Source organism: Alnus glutinosa, chromosome 10 (genome assembly GCF_958979055.1).
Source record: "Alnus glutinosa chromosome 10, dhAlnGlut1.1, whole genome shotgun sequence".
In the NCBI taxonomy this organism is placed as follows: domain Eukaryota; kingdom Viridiplantae; phylum Streptophyta; class Magnoliopsida; order Fagales; family Betulaceae; genus Alnus; species Alnus glutinosa.
Genome location: NC_084895.1, coordinates 4,638,221 through 4,651,278, shown reverse-complemented (window position 1 = coordinate 4,651,278; position 13,058 = coordinate 4,638,221). Strand labels below are relative to the sequence as shown.

The 13,058-nt window shown below is 34.9% G+C and overlaps 2 protein-coding genes across 2 annotated transcripts; both read left to right on the top strand.

Moving 5' to 3' along the window:
• The first annotated feature begins 1,047 nt into the window (after positions 1-1,047).
• LOC133878922 (NAC domain-containing protein JA2-like) lies at positions 1,048-1,806 on the top strand. The gene has a single exon (XM_062317483.1). It carries the CDS (start codon positions 1,048-1,050, stop codon positions 1,804-1,806), a length of 759 nt encoding a protein of 252 aa, XP_062173467.1.
• Positions 1,807-10,845: 9,039 nt separating this feature from the next.
• On the top strand, positions 10,846-12,270 carry LOC133880750 (NAC domain-containing protein JA2-like). Its single transcript, XM_062319744.1, has 2 exons — positions 10,846-11,263; positions 11,322-12,270. The coding sequence occupies exon 2, from the start codon at positions 11,423-11,425 to the stop codon at positions 12,179-12,181; it is 759 nt and encodes a 252-aa protein (XP_062175728.1). The 5' UTR covers positions 10,846-11,263; positions 11,322-11,422; the 3' UTR covers positions 12,182-12,270.
• The last annotated feature ends 788 nt before the right edge of the window (positions 12,271-13,058 follow it).

Below are 13,058 nucleotides of genomic sequence, written 5' to 3'. Positions count from 1 at the left end.
TGTGGACGTCGTGGGTCAGAATCTCTTTCTATAATTTTCTGACATTAGACAATCAATATATTCTAGCACGTTTAAGCTTTTTTTTTTTTATTAATTTCAGCATTTTGTTAGGTAGATAATGAGACATTAAATAACTTTTCAAGAAGGTTCTAAGCAACCCAATCTGTATAATAAGCATGCAAGGTTCGGACAAAATTGAACATTTGTATAATAGGCTTTTTTCTTTTTTTTCTTTTTTTTTTAAGTATTTCAAGGGATTAAGTCTGGTTCTCGGGAAGACAAAAAGTATAATTTTTCTTGAGAAGACAAGGGTCAGATGGTAGGCTTATGGGAATAATTGTTGTACTTCTGTGCCTATCATTCTTGAGCCCTGTGTTTCTTCAATTTCAATGCATGAACTGTGAAACAATGGAGAACCTTGGATGGATGCAGGTTATTCCCCATTCGGTCTATTTCCCCAAGCCTTCAACTAGCTCATTTGGGTGTTTGAACTTCAACTATCTCCCCGTCTTCTCATTATTCTTTATCTTCTGCAAATCGATCACCATTCTCTCTCCCCCTCAAAAATGGAAAAACACAACACCATGACTTCACCATCATCTCCAACAGCAACAACCTTTGTCCAAGCAGACACACTAGTCCAGACGCCGACCGGCTCGTCCGCTGTCTCGGAGAAGCTCCACGTCAAACCACCTTCAAAACTCTTCCCTAAATCTTTCACTCCCGGTGAGCCCACACGGGTACCCGCTGCTTACCCTTCAAGCTCCACGACCGAAGGCAAACCCTTTTTCAGAGCTGTAAGGGCAAAAAAGGAAATAAAATTATGACCGCTTAAGGGTTAAACGACGCAGCACGAAGGGCTTAAACGGTAGGCTTGCCTTTATTTATTTGTTTGTTTTTATTTTTATTTGTTTGTTTATTTAATTAGACAAGTCGGTCAGTGCAGGGCTAATAAATACATCTAGGGTTTAGGCTTTGTTTCCAAGTAAAACCCTGATAGAAGTCCTTGTTGTTATCAATCAAGGAGAAAAGATAAGAGTGGAGTTAATGGCTGTGTTTCTACCGGCGGGGTTCCGCTTTTGTCCCAGCGATGAAGAGCTTGTACGAGACTACTTGTTGAAGAAGGCGATGGGTGAAGAGCTTCCCTGGGACGGCATCGGTGAGTGCGATATATACGGTGAAAAGCCTCCCTGGGAAATCTGCGGCGATCTGGAGGGTGAGAAGGTTTACTTTTTCGCGAAACTGAGAAAACTAAACAAAAGTCGAGTGGCACGAACTGCCGGATCTGGGGTTTGGCATGAGAACTCTTCTCATCATATATATGATGAGGAGGGTGATGTTATTGGGGCCAGGAAATTGTTTTGTTTCAAGGTTAAAGATGGCTCGACCATGAAGAGATCGGACTGGTTAATGCACGAGTTTTCACTCGTTGGGGAGCATGAACCGAGTACCAGTTGGGTCCTCTGTACCCTTCAAAAGAAAGGATCAGAATCAAGGATTGGGATCAAAAGGCGCCGTGAGGATGGATCCCAGCAAAGAAAGAGGGTTTGCTGTGAAATTGTTCAATCCGATGGGCCTCAAGCAAACTATGGAACGCCCGACGCTGATTCGGAAACCCATATGGAAGGAACGCCCGAGACTGATTTGGAAACCCATATGGAATTTTGTCTACCAGCTGGTGATAACTCTGATTCAGAGTTTAATTGGGAAACCTTCATGAACATCGTGCCCCCAGAGGGTGGAGATCTGCCGCAAGGGACATTGGAGGATTTTTGGGATGGTGACATATGTACTTTATTTGCCTAAAGGCTACAATGAATTGAGGCAAATTGTTCATATCAAAACGGAGTGTTTTTGTTTTGCTGTTGGTGTCTCTCAAAAGATGGGAAAAAATTGTAAATTTTTTATTTGTTTGTTATATTTTGCTGGAGCATAATTCCAGTTCATCATATTGTAAGTCTCCCAATTTTTTGCACCCGCAATAAAGATATTTGCATTTCATAAACAATTATGTTCATGTCAAACTTGTTACTTTTGTTTTTTTATTTCTCTTTGATTAAGAAAGAAAGAAAGAAAACGTTGTTAGTTGTGGGATGTTAATTAATCCAATTAAAAATTCATTTCAACATTCTGATTCAGTCATAACAACACTCAACCCCTTCAAAATCGATCGTACTAATAAATCTAGGTACTAATTAATCTAGAGGGTAATGCTAAAAAATAATTTAATAATCATTAATCAGCTTTGGTGTCTACTACTTCAAAATGATTTGAGGAGAATTTAGTGAGATTATATTACTCTAAATGAGGTGATTTGAGATGATCTCCCAAATGGCAAAATAAGCAACATATCAACAAAAACTATTTACGTCCGTCTTTCTTCTTCTTCTTCTTTCTTTCTTTCTTTCTTCGTTTTTTTTTTCTTTTTTTCTGAAATTCGTTTTCATATAGAATGTAATCAATTTTCTCCTTTCATATGCAAGAATTAGCTAAAGACAAAACATAACTTATTAAACTAAATAAAAAATTAAAATTAAGCCCCCCCTCAAAAAAAAAAAAACAGCTAATTGGTCTTTGAGTTAGACTTGCGTGTCCTCACTGAATTACAATGCATGCCATCTTTGCTTTATCTTCTTTCTGTTTTTTTCTTCCTCTTTTTTTCATGTAAATTTACCAATCGATCAATGTACCAACTGATCTTTAGGCATGGAAGACTTTTAACATGTTATGTGATTTTCCTAACAATTTGCGCATATTCATATATATGACTATAGCCAAGATCTTTAGGCAGGGAAGACTTTTAAAATTTGACGTTTTTTAAAAGAATTTTATTCTACCTATCATTTTCTGTAATTTTAATTTGTCAAAATCGTTGAATTCTTTTTACCTAACATGTCTAGCAACCATATTGGCTCCCACTAGGTCAAATCTGATTTTTGGTTCACAAAAATTAAGAAAAAAAAAAAACAAAAAACCATATTTTACAGACAGTGGCAGACCTACATGGGGCCAAGGGGGGCCTGGCCTCCCAAGCCCCAAATTCTCCCAAATTTTTTCTTTTTGTAAAAAAAAAAAATTAAATTTTATCCATAACTTTTTTTATTTTTTTAGTTTTGCCCCCACCCAAATTTTATTTTTTTTTCCAATTTGGCCCCATATTCACAAGGCTAGGTACACCACTGTTTACATGGATCTCCTAGTCTTTGTATGCATGAAAAGAATGCAAGATACCATTGGCCTTGTTTGATAATTTTTATTTTGTTTTTTTTAAAAAAAATATATATTTACGAACAATTCAAAATTCATAACAATAAAAACTACTTAACACAAAAGCTTAAGCCTATGAGTATGATCTCAACTATATTATATTAACCACCAAAACTTATTACACTTTTCCCACAAAGGACTTAATCTATGTGTATGTGTGTGTGTTCTAATTTCATCCCTCTCTATCACAGTCTAATACAAATTAACTAAAGAATTAATACTAAAGTTCTACTTAGTTCTCACTTAATTAGGACCTTAATTATAATATGATTGATTTGATAATTGACCGATCTTGAGAAGAAGCATGGGCGGAACTGCCTCCAAAATCTATAATTTTTTTAAATTATTTTTCCTAAATTTTATTTATTTTATTTTTTTATGATTTCGACTCCTAAAAATAAATTTTGGTTCCGCCCATGAGAAGAAGGTATGTTGAGAAATGAGGGAGGATCAGTGGCTTAAATTCACACCGTTAACAAATAAACAAGGAAGAAGAAAAATGGTACAAATTGGAGGACACGGACCCTAGAGAAGCATATGATGCAATCATGAATACCTTTAGGTTCGTTGCAGGTGAGAGATTGGGTTTATTAGACGTATATGTTCAGGAATTACTTTTTTTATCTGCCAATTTTTTAAAAAATTTATTTAGGAAGGTTAGTAACTAGAGAAGGGAGGAGAAAAAAAAAAAAAAAGAAGAAGGATGGTACATAATACATCATGAATGTATTTTTAAGTTTGATTTTCAATTCTTTTTGTTAAGTTAAATTCGACCTTTGACTCTTATAAATAGAAAATTCTGGTTTTGTTCCAAAAAATTTATGATAGGTAAAATTAGTAGAACAATTGGTAGGGTATGTAACGTATTTTGTCCTAAATAATTGTTGTATTTTTAGCCATCTCAGCGTCTTCATCCTACCTAGCTATAATCCTGCTATTTTCAAACTATGCCTAGAAATGTAAATAGAAAAACACTTAACAACATTGTGGGTACATAATTTCATAGGCTGCTAAATGAGTAATACTACACATCATCCCCTTGTCCTCCTTTTGTCCTCCCAAATTTAATGTGGCTCTTAAAATCACCATTGAATTTATGATAGATCATTATTGAATTTTGATCCAATGGTGATTTTAAGAGCCAAATCAATTTTGGGAGGATAAAAGGTGGACAAGAGGATGATATGTAGCATTACTCTTTCCATGTTTGTGGGCCAAGTGGCGAGTAGTACTAGTAGTGACGGAGGGGTCAGGTGTCTAGAGGCTGCCTTGCTGTGAAGTTTCCTAAGTCATGTCTGCATTTGCATCATGCGATTAGCAACCGCGCGGTTATTGTGATTATTAAATACTGTTATTATTCGTTATCAGACTATTAGGTAATGAATTTTTTGGGCCTATTTTAGTATATTGGGTAACTATTAAAGCTTATTCTAAATGATTTTAAAATTATTTTGGGCTAGTTTTTAGTTTTTTTTTTAAGCCCTAGTATTTTAAATGAAATCCATATATTGATTTCACAATCCAACTTAAAATTTTAAAAATAACAAATAAAATGAAAAAAAAAAAGAAAATACCAACACCTCATGCTGGGTTTATTCAAAAAAATAAAAATAAAAATACAAACATACAAATTCACTTTCTTAGATTTTAAAAATTTACTTTGACAGCTTAAATTTTTTGCGGATTTGAAATTGGTCATTTCGTTCATTTTCTGTCCAATTATGCTACGTCTGTTTAAATATACATATACACAATTCCCTCTTATCTGTTTAAATAGGTAAATGTTTAAAATATTTTTCATGAAAAAGTTAAATTTATATTATAAAATATTACGGCTTTTGCAATGCCATTGTCGAATTACCAAAAGTTCCAGTATGAGCATTCTATTCGGTCAACAACGCCCGACCCCTTAAAAATTGTACTAATGGGCTTGTTTGGCAAAGGACATAACTGAGTAGTGGGTTGTTAGTTTTGGAATTAGTAAAAAATGATGATGCGATATAAAATAAAAAATAATTTGTATAAAAAAGTGAAAAATTTTTGTATTATAGTGAATTTTTTTATTTGAATAGTAATAAAAAATTATTGATTTGATATAAAAAGTGAAAAAATTGAGAATGTTTTGATATTAATTGTTATTGGAAAATGTAAAAAAAAAAAAAAAAAAAAATTGTGAATAGTGACCAGCACTATTCTGTATTGTCCCTGAGCTTAACAAACAAACCCAATAAATCTAAATGCCGTAGATTTTTTTTTTTAATTATAAAATATATCTATTAATTAATCAGTATTTATTGAAATTATATTACTCTAAATGAGGTGGTTTGAGATGATCCTCTCTCTCAATTGTCAAAATAGCAAAAGAGGCTGACATATCAACAAAACCATTTACATCTTTGTAGTAAAAGCTTCCGGCTCATTTTTTTTATTTAAAAAAAATTAAAGAAGAAAAAATATAAGAAAGGAAACCATGTAAACGGAGATGAATGGAAGATGTACAGCATAATATGAAGTGACATTTCATCAACACTCAGAATAACCTCTCAAGTGTTCCAATTAATTACGAATTGGAAATAATAAAAATAAAGTTATATGATATGCATGTATATTATGTATGATGTATGCTTTATTAAATACAGTTTAGTTTCTTTTTATGTGATTTTTCATACGTTTTTCGTTTCTTACTTATTTTAATAACACGTGTCATTTTTACTCATTGCCATATGCTAAAGACAACATATGGATGAATTTGGGAGATTCTTTAGAGCATCTTGGAAAAGTTAAATTTAACTAAAAAGTTAAATTTAGTTATTTTTGTCTCTTTTTATTCTTCTAGCAGAATAGTCATTCTAACTTTTTTTCCTAACTTCATAAACAGTAAATAGGCACTATTGGCTATTCACTGTTCATCTGTTTACATATTTTTTTATTAATATTTTTTTTTCTCTCTCTCTGTGGCTCTCCGGCCTTCTCTGTCCCTCCCTGTTGAAAGACATAACCAGAAAGATGGATCCAGGAGATCCGCGAGGCCCAGCATCATAGCCACGAAGACCCCTCTGTTGAAGGACATAACCGCTGGCATCAGCAAGTACCCAATGGCCGAGTTCACCTTGAAGAGCACAGCCCCACCAATCCTCGCCACCACATCCCCCCTCCTCCGGGTGTCTTCCCCTGCAGCAGAGGTGCCTCAATCTGTGCCAGCAGCTTTCCGGATGAGACGAGCTTCAGGCGCACGCGCCGATCCTCCAAGTACTAGTAGAAGGCAGAGACGATGATAAAGGCGAGGAAGGCGATGAGGCAGTACTAGTCCACGATGACGTGCGCCAAAAGTCAAACAGTAATCGCTCGGCTCTGTTGGGATTGGGGAGACCGAAGAGTGAGAGAGAAATGAAAAAAAAAATGATTAAAAAATAATATTTAAAAAAAGTAAAGAGTGAACTGTTAGAGAAAATATAGAATAAATCGTGATTAAAGTAGAGAGTTGTGCTTTTTCGATAACTATTTTAACTTTCATAGTTGAAAATGATCTTAGTGTTTTGGATTGTAGGAGGCGTTTGAGTTTTCCAACGTGCACAATCTGTAGTGTATATTGAACGGTGCTATGGTGTGGGAGGGAGGAGTTCGAGGAAAATAAACAGTGGAGGGTGATTTTGAATGGTGATTGGACATCATTTCACACGGCATGCAGTGTACAACTTGTTGTAAATGGTGCTTCAGACATTTCGTCGGAGTAGTTCTCCCAATGGAGAAGAAGGCCTGGTTGACGAAAATCTCGGGAAGACAAAAAGTTTTTCTTGAGAAGAGAAGGGTCAGAAGACACAATGGTAGCTTAGGCTCACCTTCATGCGCGTGTTGATTAGATATATATATATATATATATATATATAAAGATTGACCTTATTTGGTAAAAGAAGAAAAATTAGTAGCGATAGTCGGAAGAGATAAAAGTGATATAAAATAAAAAGAATTTATATAAAAAAGTGAAAAAAAAAAAAAAATATTTTGTATATAAATAATGATAAAAAATTATTAATGTGATATAAAATTAAAATGTTTTGAAGTTGATTATTTTTTAAATAAATAAAGAGGGGAAGGAAAAAAAAATTTTACCCTTGCCAAACACGCCCATTGTGATGTTGACCTGTTGGAAAAATGAATTTGCTCCATAGTATGTTAAACTTTAGGCCATAGTAATTTTTTTTTTTTTTTTAATGTATTCCTCTAGTATACTTCCTAGTGGATTTTGATCCTCTTTTTCACCTTTTTAATTTAACATACAAAAAAGAGGAAAAAAAATTCCCCTTGCCTGTGGGAGGAAATGAAGCAAGTAAAGTAAAGAGGGAGGAATGAAAATTACCCTCTCTTCACGGGAAATGATGATACTTCAGCCGACTTTTTTAATAAAAAAATTCAATTTAAATGAAAAGGGCCGGGGGCCGGCTGGCTTGCCCCGGCCTATCATTGCTCATCTTCATCTGTTTTATTGACCACAAATAGCAGAGAAAGTAAGTGGCGGGGGCTATATAGATTAAAATAGAATTAAAAATAGATTCTCTATCACAACTCTTTCTTTCCATCTCACTTGATGAGTTGATGGAATAGGAAAGAAACAACCTTCCCCCCTCCCTCATTCCATTTCCATCCAACCAAACAAGGTAAACACCTTTGTCATCCTCGTGGATCTCTCCTTTCCTTTCTCCCACTTACCAAGTGATTAGAGAGACACGAGGCTTTGTCCATACAATGCCCTTCATTGAATATGTGTATTTCTTTACATGTAAGGAGCTCTGCTTTAGTTGGCCAAAGTTTGGTAAGATTGAGTTAAACGATTGCTCAAATTTCATGTAATGAACACAAATACCAAAGAAAAAGGACAAAAGAAAGATAAAAGGTAAGTTATTATACCGCTTTTCGTAGTGTGGCCTCTCTATCACTGTCCTCAGAGTCTCTCTTGCAAGTGGTAAATTCAATCGTCAAAACATCTATATGATTGAGAGAGAGAGAGAGAGAGAGAGAGAGAGTTACCTGCTGAGGAGGTGGAGCAGTGGAAGCATTGGTTTGCTGGGTTTGGTTGGAAAGGTGAGGAAAGGAATTGTAGAAAGGCATCATCTTTGAGCATAGATAATAAGCACGCAAGTTGCAGAGCTCGAGGCAATGAGAGAGTGATTTTGTTGAGGGAAAGCTTTCGAGCTTCAAAATCATGATAATTGGCATGGAAGGGGCAGAAGGGTTTAAGGTTGTCAGTGGAATAAGGGATTTATATCTTCTTTTTCTTTATTTTTTTTTTTATTTTTTTATTTTGTCATTTTTCCCAGGTGTTGTTTGTTGCGGGTACAAGGGGCCAAGGGCTACGACCCGAATCGGGTCGGCAGGCCCGACTCGGCTCTTTAGACTTGGTTATATGCATAATATTCAGAGTTTATACGTGGGTTTTTCTAGTAATTTTAGGTTAAAAGGTGAAATGGGTTAAAGTTTGTTGCATTTTCGAGGAATGCAATTAGCAACAGGGAAAACCTAAGTTACCATCCTAGAGTTTTTAGTCGTTTGAAAAAGCTCTCTAGGTTTCAAATTTTAAGAATAATTATAATTTTGAGTTTTAATTAGATTTTTACCTCATATTTTCCATTAATTTCTTAACAAAAATCATGGAAAATATCAATCATTCCTATAAAAAAAATATTTTAACAAATGTAAAAGAAAAAAAAACACTGGGGTTAGGACGTGGCCAAACTACCCCTATATATATATATATATGTGTGTGTGTGTGTAGTGTGTAGCGTGTGTACGTTTTGCAATTATGGGTCGTTGGATGTGTATATATATATAGAGTAAAGAAAATGCAAAAGAAAAAGATAATGAATTTTTATTATATAATATTAAACAACTTTACCGTGCTTATCATATCATGTCTAATTTTATGTGATATAATTCTTATTTTTAAAAAACCCAATATAGTTGTGATATAAGGCTCATATTAATGGGACCATGAAAGATTTATAAAACTCGTCGGCGTGCTTATTTGTCTTTTATTGAGGTGCTTAGGGATTAGAGATAGGCAGAACCTGCCCATACCCACGAATTCGTTCCACCTAGCCCGAAATGTCCGGATATCAAGTGTTTTTCTCAACTAGCCGGCGCTACATTTGAAGACCTATGCCTTATCGACCGGATTGCGGAATTGGCTATTTCCAAAGTTTCATACTGACAAAAAAATCAACAATTGTTATTTATAAAGCCAATCAAAACGAAGAAATTTAGGCACAAGTCATTTTCTGCCCCCTTATCTTAGCATCAAAGTGGGCATATTTTGTCATAAAAATTCACTGGTTACCATTTCTCAAACACACACGTATATATAAATGTTTTATATATATAGAAAAATACCAAATTCCTGTCCATAATACATTTATATTATGATAAAAAAAAGTTCATTTTTTTTCATAAAAAATCAATCTATCGTGCCCATAGACTCGTCCTCTAATTTTTTTTTATGATAATTTTTTTATTTAATAAAAATAACTAATCGTATAAACCTACATAAAATTATTAATAATTTTTAATATGAACTAATAACCATTTTTTCGTAATTGATTTTGAAGTGTCAATAAAATGATTCAATTATTCCGTTCTTTCCTTTTTTTTACTAATTCGATATAAAAGTGTCATTCGTTCCATTCTCACTGTAGACAGGGCGGACCTGCATAGGGCCCCCAAGCCCCAAAACTTTCTTCCAATTTTTTTTTTTTTTTAAAAAAAAATTAGAATTAAAATTTTACTCCCTAATTTTTTAATTTTTTTAGTTTTATCCCCTCAAATTTATTTATTTTTTTCAATTTGGACCCTTCATGTTTATTAGCCTGGGTCCGCAACTAACCGTAGACTATATTTATTTTTAAGAATAATTTATAGACAAATGTTTAGTTATTTAATTTATATAGTAACTTAGCACAAATCAAGCCTTTTGTGTTGTTAAATAAAAAAAAAAAATGGCAAATCAACATATAATCAAAAATTTGAAAAAAAAAAAAAAAAAATACTATATTATGAATGGAGAACTTTTCTGTCACCGCGTTACATTACTCACCCTCACCAATCACTTTTAACCAAACAGCTTCAATCTGGCTCCAAGGTACACGCACCGTCAAAGCGCGTGGTGATCAACAGTAATCACGCAATTAGTAGGTGTTAATTATAATCAGCAAGCACTGTTCACGGATGGTCCAGACTCCAGTAGTTGATGTGGACGTCATGAGTCAGAATCTCTTTGTATAATTTTCTGACATTAGACAATCAATATATTCTAGCACGTTTAAGCTTTTTTTATTTTATTAATTTCGGCATTTTGTTAGGTAGATAATGAGACATTAAATAACTTTTCAAGAAGGTTCTAAGCAACCCAATCTGTATAATAAGCATGCAAGGTTCGGACAAAATTGAACATTTGTATAATAGGCCTTTTTTTTTTTTTTTTTTTTTAATTTTTTTAAGTATTTCAAGGGATTAAGTCTGGTTCTCGGGAAGACAAAAAGTATAATTTTTCTTGAGAAGACAAGGGTCAGATGGTAGGTTTATTTCCCCAAGCCTTCAACTAGCTCATTTGGGTGTTTGAACTTCAACTATCTCCCGTCTTCTCATTATTCTTTATCTTCTGCGAACCATCTTCTGCAAATTAACATTCTCTCTCCCCCTCTAAAATGGAAAAACACAACACCATGACTTCACCATCATCTCCAACAGCAACAACCTTTGTCCAAGCAGACACACTAGTCCATACGCCGACCGGCTCGTCCGCTGTCTCGGAGAAGCTCCACGTCAAACCACCTTCAAAACTCTTCCCTAAATCTTTCACTCCCGGTGAGCCCACACGGGTACCCGCTGCTTACCCTTCAAGCTCCACGACCGAAGGCAAACCCTTTTTCAGAGTTGTAAGGGCAAAAAAGGAAATAAAATTATGACCGCTTAAGGGTTAAACGACGCAGCACGAAGGGCTTAAACGGTAGGCTTGCCTTTATTTATTTGTTTGTTTATTTAATTAGACAAGTCGGTCAGTGCAGGGCTAATAAATACATCTAGGGTTTAGGCTTTGTTTCCAAGTAAAACCCTGATAGAAGTCCTTGTTGTTATCGATCAAGGAGAAAAGATAAGAGTGGAGTTAATGGCTGTGTTTCTACCGGCGGGGTTCCGCTTTTGTCCCAGCGATGAAGAGCTTGTACGAGACTACTTGTTGAAGAAGGCGATGGGTGAAGAGCTTCCCTGGGACGGCATCGGTGAGTGCGATCTATACGGTGAAAAGCCTCCCTGGGAAATCTGCGGCGATCAGGAGGGTGAGAAGGTTTACTTTTTCGCGAAACTGAGAAAACTAAACAAAAGTCGAGTGGCACGAACTGCCGGATCTGGGGTTTGGCATGAGAACTCTTCTCATCATATATATGATGAGGAGGGTGATGTTATTGGGGCCAGGAAATTGTTTTGTTTCAAGGTTAAAGATGGCTCGACCATGAAGAGATCGGACTGGTTAATGCACGAGTTTTCACTCGTTGGGGAGCATGAACCGAGTACCAGTTGGGTCCTCTGTACCCTTCAAAAGAAAGGATCAGAATCAAGGATTGGGATCAAAAGGCGCCGTGAGGATGGATCCCGGCAAAGAAAGAGGGTTTGCTGTGAAATTGTTCAATCCGATGGGCCTCAAGCAAACTATGGAACGCCCGACGCTGATTCGGAAACCCATATGGAAGGAACGCCCGAGACTGATTTGGAAACCCATATGGAATTTTGTCTACCAGCTGGTGATAACTCTGATTCAGAGTTTGATTGGGAAACCTTCATGAACATCGTGCCCCCAGAGGGTGGAGATCTGCCGCAAGGGACATTGGAGGATTTTTGGGATGGTGACATATGTACTTTATTTGCCTAAAGGCTACAATGAATTGAGGCAAATTGTTCAGATCAAAACCAAGTGTTTTTGTTTTGCTGTTGGTGTCTCTCAAGAGATGGGAAAAAATTGTAAATATTTTATTTGTTTGTTATATTTTGCTGGAGCATAATTCCAGTTCATCTAAAGATATTTGCATTTCATAAACAATTATGTTCATGTCAAACTTGTTACTTTTGTTTTTAATTTCTCTTTGATTAAGAAAGAAAGAAAGAAAACGTTGTTAGTTGTGGGATGTTAATTAATCCAATTAAAAATTCATTTCAACATTCTGATTCAGTCATAACAACACTCAACCCCTTCAAAATCGATCGTACTAATAAATCTAGGTACTAATTAATCTAGAGGGTAATGCTAAAAAATAATTTAATAATCATTAATCAGCTTTGGTGTCTACTACTTCAAAATGATTTGAGGAGAATTTAGTGAGATTATATTACTCTAAATGAGGTGATTTGAGATGATCTCCCAAATGGCAAAATAAGCAACATATCAACAAAAACTATTTACGTCTGTCTTTCTTCTTCTTCTTTCTTCCTTTCTTTCTTTCTTCGTTTTTTTTTTCTTTTTTTCTGAAATTCGTTTTCATATAGAATGTAATCTATTTTCTCCTTTCATATGCAAGAATTAGCTAAAGACAAAACATAACTTATTAAACTAAATAACAAAGACAAAATAAGACCCACCCCTGCCCAAAAAAGAAGAAGCTAATTGGTCTTTGAGTTAGACTAGCGTGTTCTCGTTGAATTACAATGCATGCCATCTTTGCTTTATCTTCTTTCTTTTTTTTCTTCCTCTTTTTTTCATGTAAATTTACCAATTGATCAATGTACCAACTGATCTTTAGGCATGGAAGACT